This window comes from Zonotrichia leucophrys, chromosome 11, assembly GCF_028769735.1.
Source record: "Zonotrichia leucophrys gambelii isolate GWCS_2022_RI chromosome 11, RI_Zleu_2.0, whole genome shotgun sequence".
Lineage (NCBI taxonomy): Eukaryota > Metazoa > Chordata > Aves > Passeriformes > Passerellidae > Zonotrichia > Zonotrichia leucophrys.
The window spans coordinates 8,662,498-8,677,834 of record NC_088181.1 but is presented as its reverse complement, the minus strand read 5'-3'; the positions used below and the strand labels follow the sequence as shown (position 1 = coordinate 8,677,834).

The following is a 15,337-nucleotide window of genomic DNA, read 5'->3' as shown; positions in this document are numbered from 1 at the left end:
GTTCCACACTTACCAGCTAAGGTCACTCAAGTGAAAAAGGAGAGGGCTCCAGGAGGCACAGAGGAAGGGAAGCCCCCCTCATGCAAAGGCTGTGCTGGCAGAATTAAGCACTGAACAACATGAAAGGCAACCCACGAGTGGAAAACAGGGAGCAAATAACATGAATTGAACTGACAAACAAGTAATGTTATTTGCCAAAGAAAACAAACATTTGATCTCCAAACCTGATTTTTATAACTTATCACAATTTGGTACGAAGTGACACAGCTTTAAACCTTTTAATTAGTACAACATGCAGCAGCTCAATAATGAAGCAATAAATGTTATTTGTTTGAGCATCTCTCCTTCCCACCAGCACTTCTACTGCAGGCTCTCTGCTAAGAGCACAGCCTGGCTGTCTGTGCCTGCACTCACAGCTCATCTGAGAGAGCCACCACAGCCCAGCACAGCGTGGGGACAGCACAGTGTGGGGACAGCCTCTGCGAGCAGAGGTGTCAGAACCACCATGAGTAAGATGTGGACTACCAGGAAACCACCTCCCACAGCCCTCATTTCAAGATTAAACATTTGAAACATACAAAGTACACTGCAGAACTTCAGCATGATCTTCACCCATTCATCTCACAAGAAACAAATGAAGGATGCAGCATCCATTTAATAGATGCACTTAATTAGTTGAGAAGTGAAAGACAGTTAAAAGAGGCTATTGGAATTGTCATTTTCTTCTAAGGCAAATGAAGAATAACTCAAGAGAGGAAATAAAAGGGCAGTATAAGCTAACCACAGGTCTGTAAAGACAAAAAAAGCCTGTACTCTAATGCTGGTTATGTTTTACATGAGCAAACAAGCACTTTGCTGACTTTCATTTAGGGTTTACCTCTCACTCAACCTCCCCTCTCCTTCTGGCCCCACAACAGCAGCCTAGGACATCAAAAGTTACACAGGCCTTCCCACAGGTGTCAAAACCCAGCTTTTCAAGTTGTCCAGGAATAGTTTTTATTTGTTTTTGTTGATAAGGAATGTTATGGTGCCACTAACCCATTTCAGTGGCCACTCAGCTGCCTTGGTCATTGCCAGTGCCTGACACACCAACTCCCTGCCTCAGTGCAAGAGCAGGTAGCTCACACACAGCTGCTGGGGCTCAGCAATGCCTCATGCATCACCTGGAAGCCCAAGCAGTGCTGCAAATGCTATGAAAGCCTTCAGAAGTCAGAGGGGAAACAAGTTGACAGAGCTGATGTGATTCCTGATCCCTCCAATCTGCCCTGAGCACGCCGGCCAGCAGCTGAGCTGCTGACACAGCAGCCTGGGAACCTCTGGCACGCAGCCTGACCTTTCCAGATGAAGCAGTCTGCCCTTGCTCCTGAATCACAGCCCTGGAAGCCTTACACCACCAGATTCAGGAGGTCTTCAAATCTCTGATAAACAAACATTTTTCACTACTGAAAGCATGAATTCGTTCTCAAGATATTCTGAGTTTTGAAATTACCACACAATCATTCAAATATAGGAATCATTCATCTTGAAACCCCACGAGCTCATGCAGGAACTTTTCTCTCATTAAAACACAATAATGCATACTGGTACTTTTAAATTTATTTTAGAGAAAGGAATTTAAACTCCTTTTCCCCCCTCTCCTCTTTCAGGAAAATGGAAACCACCTAAGATTATAGCCAAAAACGTTTAACCACATATTTCCTTCTTTTCAGATAAAGCCATGTTGGTTCCCTTTCAACTCCTGAACTTAACAGAATTATTAATAAATTACTGCTCTGTCTGTGAACACATTATCTATTATGGCACCTCAAAATCCAGCAAAATGGTCTTCTAAAAAATTTCTGAATTGTCTGCTCTGAAAATTGCCTCAAGACAGTGATGGTAGAAGACCAAGGGCAAAAGTTGCATTATTTCCAAAGAGACTCAAAATTCCCCCTTCCTAGTATTATAGAAGTACATAAAAACATGTCTTTGTTAGAACAACTCTTTCCAAGTTCTATGCTAACCCCACATTACCTGCTTTTAAATAATTTTATAAATCCTCCACACATCTATGGGTACTTTTTGTAATAATGCCTGGCAGTCAGTGCTGTAAAATTCAAGAGATAGGTGAAAAGCACTACAGAACAGAAGGAAGGAGAAGCTGGAAGTCAGGCAATTACCAAATTCATATTCAGTGGACAAATTTGATGCTACATAAAGAAACACCATTATAGGGACATAAAAGAGGAAAAGCTAAATTATGCAGCAGTCTCTTTTCAGAATACAGTCCATCCTATAAACCAAAGGAAGTATGGTTTTTCTGCCACTGACAGTGAACAGTTGTGTAAATAAGTTAAGAATCTTTGTACACATGTTGAAGGATGACAGTTCTCTCTTATTTTGTACCCTCATTTTCCACACACCGGCACAGCCAAAGCTTTGTTAGACTAGGAGACCTAAGCAAACTGTCACATACTGCAAGATGCCACTTTTACTAGTTTATAGCAGCTGAATTTTTGTTCAGGTGGCTACTACAGAACTAATTTTATCTCAAATGACATCTTCCATTTCAAATTCCTACTACAGATCAAAGTGGCATTAGAATTTTTAAATGAGAAACACAGACATGTTACTTTTACATTGGAAACAGGCTTTTAGTATTAGAACAAATATTCTGCTTGCTGACTGAACAAGCAGCAAGAGCAAACACTCTTATCTCTGGGCAGATTATCTGGACAGAGGACAAACAGCACCATAAACACACACAAACTTGAGAAGGTGCTGCATGAATAGGCTTAGCTGGGCTCTAAGTTGTTGAGCTGTGTTTGTGCTTCCTCGGCCTCCTGCTGGCTCGTTCTCAAAGACCTCCGTGCCACACCTTCAACATTTAGTGTATCTCACCTTCCCTTTTGTGTTCTTTTAACTAATCTGTTGTTTCTTTTCATCTGCATTTAAATGAACAACCCTCTCCCCTAACTCCAATTAACTGGGAGTTATCTCTGCTGCTAAGAACAGGCAGAGACATGGCTCCTGTAACACCATTCATTCACATTTTAAAATCCAAACTAATTACTTTTTAAGAAGCTACTGTATTTTAGCACAAGACAAAAAAACCTTGGTTTCACATCCTATTTTAGTCATCTAGTAAACCTTTATCTCACACCAGCAGGATATTTAACTGATCTGCTGGAGGAATGCTATCTGTGTGCTCCATCCACACATCCTGCAGTTACAGAAAATGCTCCTTCTCCTGCAGCAACGCAGCCATTTCCTCCCCCGGCGATTGCACAGTTCTCACCACCCACCAACTCATGAATCAGCAGGCTCTCAACAGCCAGCGCCACCGAGGAGAGCAACTTCACCCCCCAGGAAACACCAGTCCCCAGTGAAGTGGTGCAGTCCCCTCCCTTCTGTTTTCATTTTCCCAGCACACTGGAGCAGAATGCATTCTTCAGAAGAGGCTCAGCTCTGACTCACCCTGTGCCTCATCACGCACATATCTGCCCATTCATAACGGGCTCCCCCCTGGGCTGAGCCACAGCCATCCATCCATCCATCCATCCATCCCACTTCTGATCCCACCTTCCCCTGAATCATACCCCACTGTTAAACATTTCAACTGCATTCTCCCTGGTGATTGCATATGTGAAACACTGACCACTAAGAAAGAAACAACTTCGAACACTAACTCCAAGAAAGAAAAGTGTTAAATGGGTAAGGCTAAACTCATCATTTCAGCTTCTCTTATTATCTGTATACACTAGCAAGTAAAAGGAAACAACCTGTACAAAATGTTCACATGAGAAATTATGTATTCAACTGTTTCCTTTAGCAGCAACAGTATATGATAATTTATACAGTTTCATAATTAAAATGCTGTGATCTTGCCACAGAGATGCGGCACGACCACTCTGAAAGGTAAAGATGAATCAGTCCCATCCCTGTGTTCCCCCCAAAATACAAAGACTCACTTTCCTATCACAGAGAAGGGTCTCTAGCCTGGGTTTCAAAGAGGGGGCAAAGCATCAGAGAGGAAGGAATCCATTAAATGCAAAAAAGGAGAAAAGGGCAAAAAAAGCTTTTCTAAAACTTTGCAACAGGACCTACACACTATTTGGGGAACAAAACAGAACAGTAACTTCATTAGTATAACACCAACTGAAGTCACAGCAAAAGCTGATAACTTCATGCAAGACTTCACACTACTCTTTCAGATATTGGTTTATAAGAAACTAATGACAAGCAACCAAGTCCTGAACAGTTTACAGCATTTATCTGATTTCCAAAGTTTGACTCCCATACACTAGCCTTGCAACATATTTTAAACTGGCATGAAACATAAATAGAAACAGCTGAAAATAAGCCCATTTAGAAAGTGACTATGAGTAAAATAAGACTTTTTAGTGCTTTAAATTTGTATCAATCTTTGTCTTATCCTTTACAACGTATTATTCTTTCTTCAAACACACAAACAAAATATCATCTATTTTAAAAGCTACATCTTGGCATTTCTTCCATTATCTGAGGATGAGGTTTTGTTAAAATTCAAACCTTACACTCTTCTGAAAAAAACAAGAAAAAACCCGAGTATGGGAATTGATACTTTCTGACCAAACAAGAGCCTTTCCTAAACACTTGTGCATAAATGACCTAATTGTGGCTTTCAAGATGAATAGAGCTTCAGGTTCCGTAAGGGTGGCAGCCGTGGCACAGCTGTGCCACACCACCAGCAGGCCCGGGCTGTTTCCTGAGCAGAGCCACGGTGGGACCCTGGGACAGCGCTGGCCAGGGCAGGAGCCCTGCCCAGGGACACCTCCTTGGGCCCAGCACCAGCCACCCTTTCTCTGCCTGGGACCTGCTCCTCCAGCTCTGCTTCCTTGTGACCACACACGGGCATTTCACTTGCAGCTCGGGAAAGAATGCACTCCAATTCAGAACTGGAAAAACACCTCAGAACATAATATAATTTTCAACTTCATAGCAAAACCTGATGGTCGGATATGACTTTGTTCAATTTTCAAATATGTTTATCTAAGTCACCAGGTTTTACTACAAATATCAGTAAATACTGAGATGCAACACAGTCCATTTTTACAATTCTATGTAGCAGAAATACCCATGTACACACTCATTTCAGAAATATCTTTTGTAATTAATATCAGAGCTGTGACAAAACCTCTCTCATCTCTCAATGCTTTGTGCACTGAAATACTACAGTGGGGGGGGTTTGGTTTCTAAAACGTCAAAAGGAGTAGCTGAAGAATTTTCCTAACCTTACTGGAGAGTCAGAATTTACAAGTCCCTTGTAGAAAACCTGGTATTTTTATGGTTTTTTGGTTGGTTGCATTTGTTAGGTTTTTTTTGCATAGTTAGCTCAACTATGTAATCATTACTCCTTTTCGAAAGCAGATCAATGTTTCATTAAATTATGCAGGTTGCTATCTCACTTAACTAAAAACCAAGTCTCTAACTGAGAACAGATATGAAGCAGTAAGGATGTCAGAACAAATGTGATTAAAATCTGTGGAGCATTTTATTCCTGGCTTAAGATCACTGGTCAGTACGTATGCTTAGAAGCTCAGATAAAAAAAAAATACTAAAATGCTACTGCACAGAAATTATACTCATCATCTAATAACCAAGTCTCCAGATACAGTTCATCATTCCAAAATACTGCAATTTTTCAACTAAGCAGAAAACATGAACCAGACTCGACCAAAACCACCAAAAAAGCCCCAGTACAAAGCAAAAAGTAGACGGCTTCTAGTTTTCACATTGTCACTACAGAAGGGACTCCCAAAGAGAAATGCATGTCATGCTCAGGCTCTATCCATTTGCCTTCAAAACACAAAAATCAACCACAGAGCTGGAACTGAAAAATCAACAAAAATGCAAGAAGCATAACAAGAAAAATCTGAAAGGCAAATATATGCTGGGGTTTTCCCCTGTGAAACTTTACAGGGTCTTTTATCAGCCTATCTTTACACTAGATTCTGCATGAAATGCAGAAAGATGGCTGGATTTTAAACCTACACTCCCTTTTAATGGAGAGGACATGCATTTAAAAAAGACCCATTTTTTCTTGCAACAATTAAAAAGAATAATGCTTTTGCAGCAAAATATTGTCAGTAGATTGCTGCTGTTTTTGCTGCTCCAAGTACACAAGCATGCTTCTGCTCACAAACCCAGTAACTAACAGACACACAGTTCTCTGCCACGTTGACGGAATATTTTCCAGAGAAATTTCAAAATTGGTTGTGAAATTTATTCTTTTCAAGCTTTCAGAAAATCACAGAGCAAAAATCAGTTACAACTAGCAATTGCAACAGAGGATTAGAAAGAAAGGTTTATCTAAAACACTTCACCTGCCCACCATGCTGCCTGGGTGCAAATAAACAGCCTGCTAATCCTCTTTTGGATTGAAAATTCAAAACACAATGTAAATATACTCAATTACACAAAAAAGAAGTTACTTGATTTTGACAATATGGACAAGCAGGTAATAAAAACATCCAGGAACTGACCCTGACCCAAGCAAGAGAGGGGCAAGAAAAGCTCTTTCCTCTACCCTTTAGCTTCCATTGCCTTCTTGAGCACTCCAACAGCCTCACCCTTCCCCTTAAGCAGGATTCAAGTCTGGAAAAAACTGTTCAAACATTTGCTCAACAAGTAGTGCTGCATCAAGGCTTAAAATAATGTTAGTAGCTTTTTGTCTTTTGTATACTATAACAACTATTCAGCTTTCATCATTCAATAAAATTTCACAGTGTCATAATTATTCTGTAGAAAACTATCAGCTTCTGCAGAGAACATCCTTAGCAATGACTGGAAATTGTCCTTAACAGAGTAACATCAAACTTGCAATTATGCAAGCTAATGAGCTCATTTCATTACTTGTGCTTTGGACAATAAAGCTTGAAGAACCATTTCAGTAACTTTCAGAAAATGACAGTTTCTTGAAGCAAATGTTTCATCATCTTATTGAATTTTTCTTATTTTTAATATGAATTATTAAGTGATTTTCAGAAAGAAGCAGACATTCTCAACAATGACTCTCTTACTTTTCTCATTCATTTATAAGAAGAGGAAAGAAGCATAACATTAGCAACTTTCCTTAGTAAGTGGAGACTGATATGCAAACAAGAGAATTCAACAATCTAAATGTCTGGACTTCTTCCAGCATCTATGCTGCAGAGATCTCGAGTACTGCTTTCATCCACACACCACTCATCTGTCCTTATACATAGCTGCTTCCCAAATGAAAAATTTAGCTCACTAACTCCAATTTTGTTCCTCTTCTGGGAAACTTTAGGATGATGACATGGGTATATTTGAAATCTTGTCTATACAACTCAAACGAGTGCATTTAAGCCACTGGAAAGAGTTCAAGGTAGTATGATGAATAACTGCTTTCAGAATACATAATAAAGGCTAAGCAGAAGCAAGGTAGTATGACTGAATAACTGCTTTTAGGATACATAACAAAGGTGAAGCAGGAGCAGGTTTACTGACAGCAGCCCTTAAGTGCTTGCACAGCCGTGCTGCCAGCACTGCTCCCAAGCATTGTTTCAAAATGGCATCGTCACTGCCTGCACTGTGTCACAGGGACCAGCCTGTGGGCAGTCCCAAAAGCATTTTGGAGGATTGGGGGTGAAAGGATTCCAGGGGAAAGGCTGTGGCTGCTTGTCACATGAGAGGTGCCTGGGGTGACACGCTGCAGGGGCAGAGGGCACTGAGGATAAATCACTCTGCAGGAACAACTGTCCAAACCCAGCCAGGGGCTGCCTGCCAGGACAACGTGTCCAGTCTATGTCCTCTAAAGATTTCCCTTCCCAAAATCCAAGTTCTAACTGTTCACAGTGTATAAACTGTATGCACATAGAGGCACCTCCTGACTGTGAGGTAAAGTGAACAAGCACAGGTACACTATGACTGTGGGTTCAGACAGAGTTTGGATTAAACAGCTCTCCTCTATGCAACAGCAGCTCATAATGAAGAACACTTTCAAGTATCTAGACAAAAAAAAGAGAAAAAGTTTCACTCTAAAGCAAAAATGGGTTTAGGAGCATAAACAAAGGATGTTGCTGGGAAAAATACTAGAAAGAAAAAGAAACAGAAGTCTCTGCCAGCTAAAGGACTCTTAAGCAAAAACACAAAAATTCTAGAATAACAAGCATCTATAGAAAACCAGTATTTCACTCAAACCATACAGATGATCCTGGATGAAAACTGATCAAGGAGATCATCAAGAAAAGTGGACTCTTCTCATTGACAAAGCCTTTACAAGATTCCCACCAAGCAATTCCAAGGGGAAAAAAATAAAATCAAAAATCAAGCTGTTTAGCCAGGCTGGGTACAAACTGGATACACCACCAAACCCATCTGTCTGCTGTGAGAATAACCACACACTGACCTCCTTGTTTAAAGCTCACAGAAAAGCCTGAGAAAGATCAAAAGCAAGAGCACTGATGTGGGTTTCATCAGGACACCACTTCCCTTGGCTGGAGCAGGCAAAAGCACCTCGAAGGCTCTGAGCACACAGACAGCCCAGCAGCTGATGTCCCTTCCCTGACCACCTGCTGCTCCTCACAGAAGAACCTCTCCCATCCACCACAAGGTTTTGGGGTCATCACACACCCAAAATGGTATGAGCAGGAGGGTAACAACTGTTTAAGGCTGCTCAGGAAAAGTGTGAAGCTGGTTCTATTGGCTGCCATTTGAATAGGTGTTGTATTTTAATAAAAACTATTTCTCATTACACTTCTGTAACACCTGCAGCATAACAAAGATTTTCTTTTTTTTAATATTCATCCAAGCAGTTTACAACAACTTAGAGCAAAATAAAATCTAGTTTTGACAAAAAACTGTGCAAGTAGAAAGTCAGCATCTTTAGGAAGAAAACTGAAAATCTTTAGTTATGGCTAGAACAAAGTTAATGGTTAATGAGTAGAAATCCTAGCCACATCACATGTGGCACAGCAGGCACTCTGAATCAATTTAAATCATGTCTGATGTGCTTTCCTCCAAAGCTGCAGAGTTCATGGTGTATTAGAGTGAAATAAACCCGTGTGGAAGACTCCGGTTTACGAGCAGCTGCCACCAAAAAACAGACAGGAAGTAAAGCTGCACTAGAATGAGATGGAGAATTTTATTATAAAGGGGAGGGGAAGTAAAACAACTTCACAGACTTCATCAGTGACTGGTATTTAAACACTGAAAAAAAAGTATCTGAGAACTAATGTTCTTTCAAGCAAGAAAGAGTGGAGCTATAGAAACATCTTGAATAAGAAATGAGAACTTATCTTAGTTTAAGAAGCATGCAAAATGAATCATGCAAAGAAAGTTGATCAGACAGTCCTTAACAAAACGAAGGGACTTTGAAAAATATTCGATTTAAAGAAGTGCTGAAGTCCACACACAGCTCAGCCTTAAGTTCGTATGTCATCAGTACAAAACTGAAATAAAAATTACAGAACTTCACTCATCACAATAAAACTAGCCTAAGTCATAAATGATACCAGAAAACCAAGGCGAAAATAAAGCTCTCCATTTAATTGCAAGGTTTAATTAACTAATATTTCAGGCAATACATTAGACTACTACACTGCCTACCTTTCAAATTCTTAACACCGATTCATTTATTCTTGACCAAAAAACAAATAAAAACACTCTGGAAATTAGCTAACAACACAGATGATCAGAAAGCCTTGGTATGTTTCAACTCCCCAGAAACAGGACACACACAGCATCTAACACACCCCACACACCCCCACAATCCCAATGAAATACAATGTTCCATCATTTTTACGATCTAGGGACCTATTTTTAGTGCTGCTTTTTCTTCTGCTATGACAAACCTGAAAAATTGCTCAAATACACAATTAAATTTGCTGCAGGTCAAAGGCAGCACAGAATGTTAAAGCTATCTCAAAAAAAATGTTAAACTTGAGTTTAAAATGAGCAGAAACATTAGGCGTACAGTGAGCCGTCCAATTTTTGGATTAATGAAGACAGGGTATCCACCAGAGGCCTACCCACCCATTGTGAACATCAGATGCATCAAATTAAAAGGCAAATTAAGCATATAAAAAAACCCCTTCAGTTAAGAAATACCAGATTGAAAAACCTCAAGCCTATGAAGTATGTATTTGCAGAATCCCAACTTTCACAAGAGTGTTGCTCTTTCTAAAATTCAATCACTTAAGCAGCAATTCTAGCAGATGCTGCATTGGTAGCTTTGTCAATCTCTGTACAAAACTGCTTTAGCACAATAGTGACATACTTCAAATCTGGAGAAACTATTTTGGGCCATCATTGTTTAGCCAAACACCGAAGCAGAATTCCTGAATAAAAATATTCTAATGTTGGTAAGTTTATCTACATTCTAGATCTCAAACTAATGCTTAAGATAATAATTAACTGACAGCTTCCCCCTTAGCCTTTTTTTATTCATATAATTAAAAACATGCCTTACTGGCATAAATCCAGTGATGAACAAACACACATTATGCACTGCCTCAAGAATCAAAGCTCATAAAACAATGCTGCACAGAGCTACAAAAATCACATGGTTTTAAGAGACTGCTGAAGCCTGTGAAAGAAATTCTTAATTAAGCCAAATGACAAAAATCTAGAGAGAACAATCTCAGACAATTCATATGAGAGGCTTGAACTGTTTCCGCTGATAACATAAAACACTCTCCCACTGCTCATTCCTCTGCTCCAACCATGGGAGTGGCTGACTTCCAGAGCACTTTAATTCTGTGCAGAGCACAGTGATTTACACAAGTGAGGGCTGATTACAACAGTGAATTTGTGATTTGTTCATACCAGAGCATAGCATTATTCCCATTTATCTGCCTGTCCACCTCTAGCCTCATTCAGAGGAATTCTTCTAAACATTTCAGTGAAGCAGTCTAGAATTTACTGTAAACACACATAAAAGAAGGAGTGGCATTCATTAATGAGGCTCATGTTCTATTTTAATATCCAGCATACCTACCATGCTCTTACATGATTAAGACAACACAAGAAAATGGATGAAGTAGTTCAGTACTTTAAGAATTCATTCAGAGAAAACAAAGTTAAAAAAAAATCATAGGAGTAAATAAAATTAGTTTTGAACTGGCAAGAAGAGAGACTTCAGTCTTCTTACACATTACAAGAAAAATTCCTCATTCAATTGTGAGCCAGAATCAATATTTTTCAGTAAGAGCCAGATTCAATTCAGTTTCCTTAGCAAAGCAGTCAGTACCCAGACAGCCAACTTCACTTCTCCCCCAATTTGTCAAACTTCTGCAAGCCTCACAGGACTAAATGGAAAACAATTTTTTCCAAAAAAACTCATTAACTTGAATTCCACATACCATAACTGCCCTCAGGAATTTTTTTTTCTTCCAATCAAGTTTTCCCACTATAGGAAATATTTATCTTCCACCTAGCAGCATTTAAAAGACCCAATATGCCATTAAACCTGAATATGCTTCAAGTATTTCCTCCAGCCTGGTAGGTTTGGTAGCATTAGCTGTTTCTTGTTACAAGAGTAGGTAGAAAAAATGTAGGCAAAAGGAAGGATTTTGTAGTCCATTAAAAGTTTTTAAAAATAAAAAAAAATACACAAAAATTAGCCTGAAACAGAGAAACTATGAGGGCTTAAGTGCTGGTATACACCCACTGAAGAAAGTTCTGAAGAAAGTCTGCTACTGAATTCAGTGATCTTTGGATCAGCCCCAAAGCACCCACAGGAGCACAGATAAGAGACAGCATCTATATTTTAAAGGTATGTTTTTCCTGTAAAACCAAACCAGCTGTAGGTGATTTCAGTAACTTTATTCTGATGAGACTAAGCAAGGTTTCTGACTATAATCTAATACAGCTTCACAGTAACCATCACTGCCACTAGGGAATTTGAGCTTTCAATATCAGCCTATGGGACAACTACCTCAGAAAAAAGAGATTCAGAAATCAATTCTGAAAGTGGTGATGCTGCTTCTGTATTGTAGCTGATGGTGAAACTGAGAAAAAGATTCATTCCACTTAGAGCACACTGACTGCTTGCTGTACCAGGTGGCATCCAAAGACACAATGAAATAACCTGCTGAAAGTGCAAATTTTCATTAGCCTACCACAATTCATTGGCCACGGTCTAATTTCTTTAGAAGCACCTACACAACACCAAATTTAGACTGTTCTCCAAAGTTTTACCATAAAATGACAGCAGAAACATTTCTCTTTTTCAAAATAATGCAAAGCCACCAGTACTGCCCATGTTTCCCAATTCTTCCATTTGCCTAAGCATCAGCATGCTTTAAAACAAAGCAATATTTTATCTTACCATCTTTCACTTGCACTCACATCACTACCTACCTGCATGGAGGTGTGAAACATTACAAATCCCACATCATACTTGCAGTCCATACCAGTAGGACCATAAGCACAATAAAAAAAATTTCTTTCAGTTTCAACAATTTCCTCCTTACCTTGCCTCCTTCTCTTTCAAAGTCAACATATTCCCGGGTCGGTGTCTGTCGCTGCTCCCCCTGCCAGCTGGCCGGAAAAAACTGGAGAGACAGATTGGTTCCTGTGGCCACAAAAGCCTTTTAGAAAAATCAATACAAACAGGATCAGGGAGCAAGACATTACATAAATTATGCAGGCAGTCATTTATTTTTACATCAGTTTATGTCTTAAGCCAGGCAGCATAGAGAATACTTAAAGTCAAAAACATGCACTCATCATTTTTCTTAAGTATTAAGTTACAAACATCTGATTCCATTTTGACAACATTTGCCATTGGCTGCTTCGGATATAAAATACAACATGGAATCAATACTTCTTTCAAATCAGTTTTGCTGACATTAGAATCTGTCCTTTCAGTTCTGTCTGGATACCCTGCACCAACTTAGTACCTGCAATGTTAAAAACTGCCCGTGCTTTTCAAAGAGGCTGCCTACCTCTAAAAGAAGTACTGCTGAAGGAAAATTAACTCCTTAGACCCATTACTAAGGACAGCTGTTTTTGAAAGAAAAGTATTTGTTTCCTTTCACAATCTAATTGTACCTAGAGAGACACTTAACTGAAGGATAAATATTCCTATTTTATCATCTGCTGGCATGCAGCATCAATACACAGTTCAATCAAGCTGCACAGGACAAAGTCCTCACGCCACATTAAGACACCAGTGATACCCAGCCCAGCAGATGCTGTGTCAATGAGAAAAGGCAACTGTAGGAATTCCTCTCAGCTGCAGCCCTTTGTAAAATCATTAAAGGGAATGGCTTAAACCCATTAGGAAAAGCATGCATTGCTTTCAAGCAAGCAATTTTCTACCATTTCAAATGAAAATGGGATTCAGTTTTCTTTATAAACTCCCTGTATTTATTAATATATCTTAACTCCAAGCGATGATGAGTACAGCAATTCCTAGACATGAAATAAAAAATTATTTGTGCAAGCAGAAGTCAGATTCACAGTATTTGTAGTTTTCTCTGGTACAGGCAAGCATGCTGTCCTGTAAGCATGTGAATACTCACACAAGCTCACAGCATATCACTCCTATCAAAATCCCAGGGTGAAACACAATTTGTTGCAATCAAACAACAATATTTCTTACCATGATCACTTAGATTTAAATGGCCATTAATCCAGAATATAGTTTTCTTAAAAGCTATACAACTACTAGTTTAACAGTTGGAATTTCCTGACGAGCAGATTTCTTTCAAGCAACCCAGAATTCAGCCACTTCACGGTGTAACTGTACTGCTGTGACACTACAGCTACATGTTATTTAAGATAGTTCCAGTCATGAACTGCACCACTGTCACAGGATTAATACCTCCCATTTTGAAAGTAGAAGTGCTTTATCTTGGCTCTTCCCCCTTCCACCAAGGAAGACTAATGCTCTGCAATCAGTTTTGGTTCCAGGCTATTCTTAAAAACAGATTTTAAAAATTTCGTTGTTGTTTTTGTTTGCTTGTTTTGTCTCCTGTAAGCACATTCTCAGCACCATTAAAATTAACAAACCAGTCCCAGTAATGGCAGAAGAATACTGTATTGGTGCATTAATATTTGTTTGCAAAGACAAACATTTCAATCGATGCAACAGAAGTTTCATCAAGGATACACTTGCACAAATAGGAGGCATCAAATCTGTCAGAGCTACAGACCATCATTAGCAGGCTCATTACCTCCTATTATCCCTTTGGTTTAGCAAGGGATGCTATTTAGTATCAACAAAAGAAAATATACCCATCTTCAAATATTTGTGGCTCTGAGTCTTCACCATTTAGTCTGCTCAAGAATGGTTTTCCTACCTCCGAGCATCTCTAGTAAATATGTGTTTTATACTCCTTAATTTATACATTTCAAACATCAAGGAGTGAGATATTTGAGAGTAAACCAGCTGACCACTGAAGCCCTATGGACCAGTCTGGGTACTGGGTCAAAAGAACTGCACTTGCTTTCTGGGAAACCCAGCAAGACAGTGAAGTGCCCATGCCTTCCTACTTCCACCCCCAATGTGTGCTAGAGGGCCATGAAAATGGGGGGGAAAATATCAGAGAAAAGAAGAAGATAAAAGTACACAAATTCCACATCCTCACACAGTCAGGCAGGCACCATTTAAACCATGAAAAGCTATGTAGATATTTGTTCTCTGGATTTTTGAAGCCTGTTCCCTCCCTTTGAAGAGACAAAACCATCCAGTTAAAGTACCCATATGCTTCTTAAATCAAATCACAGGTCAATACTGAAAAACTCAAGAACAGTCCTGCTAATAACCACATAAGACTACGTGGAAGCAATTAATTTCCACCAAATAACAAACAAATTAATTAAAAAATAACAATAATTATTAAAAAAAAAAATCACACCACTACTTTGGTTTTAAACTTCAAAGTAAGAAAACTCTAGTTTTGTCTGCAGAGCCTTTTAAAGCCCAGTCTGAAAAGCTATCAGACATTTATGCCACAAATTTTGTGAAAAGCTTATCAGGTAGTACAAGGGCGACCTGACCCACACACAGACAACGTAAATACAAGAACCTTCCAAAGCAAACCAAACATGTGAGGTTATTTAAGTTATCAAAGCATTGCCAGTAAATGTCAAATCTTATTCAATACACTTCACATTTACTTCTCAGTAATATTGCTAATTATTTCCTTTATTCAGTCAAGAGCTATTTGACACACGCAACCAACAACTTATTGCCGGTTCTACATTAAATCCCTGAGCTGTTCTCTGGGGTTTTTTTTCTGCTTCAAAATATGTAAGGTCATTTGCAAAGGCTCCCTTTGGAGATAAAAGAATAAATCCTTGATGTCTGGAAAAACATTCAAGACTAAAAAAAAAAAAAAGTAAA

The 15,337-nt window shown here is 39.2% G+C and overlaps 1 protein-coding gene across 2 annotated transcripts in view; it reads right to left on the bottom strand.

The window, feature by feature from the left end:
• Positions 1 to 15,337, bottom strand: part of CBFB (core-binding factor subunit beta) — a 37,830-nt gene that overhangs the window by 20,321 nt on the left and 2,172 nt on the right. For both annotated transcript variants that reach the window (XM_064723028.1, XM_064723027.1), the window contains exon 3: positions 12,459 to 12,575. In XM_064723028.1, the coding sequence (XP_064579098.1) occupies positions 12,459 to 12,575 (117 nt within the window). The remainder of the gene's footprint in view (positions 1 to 12,458; positions 12,576 to 15,337) is intronic.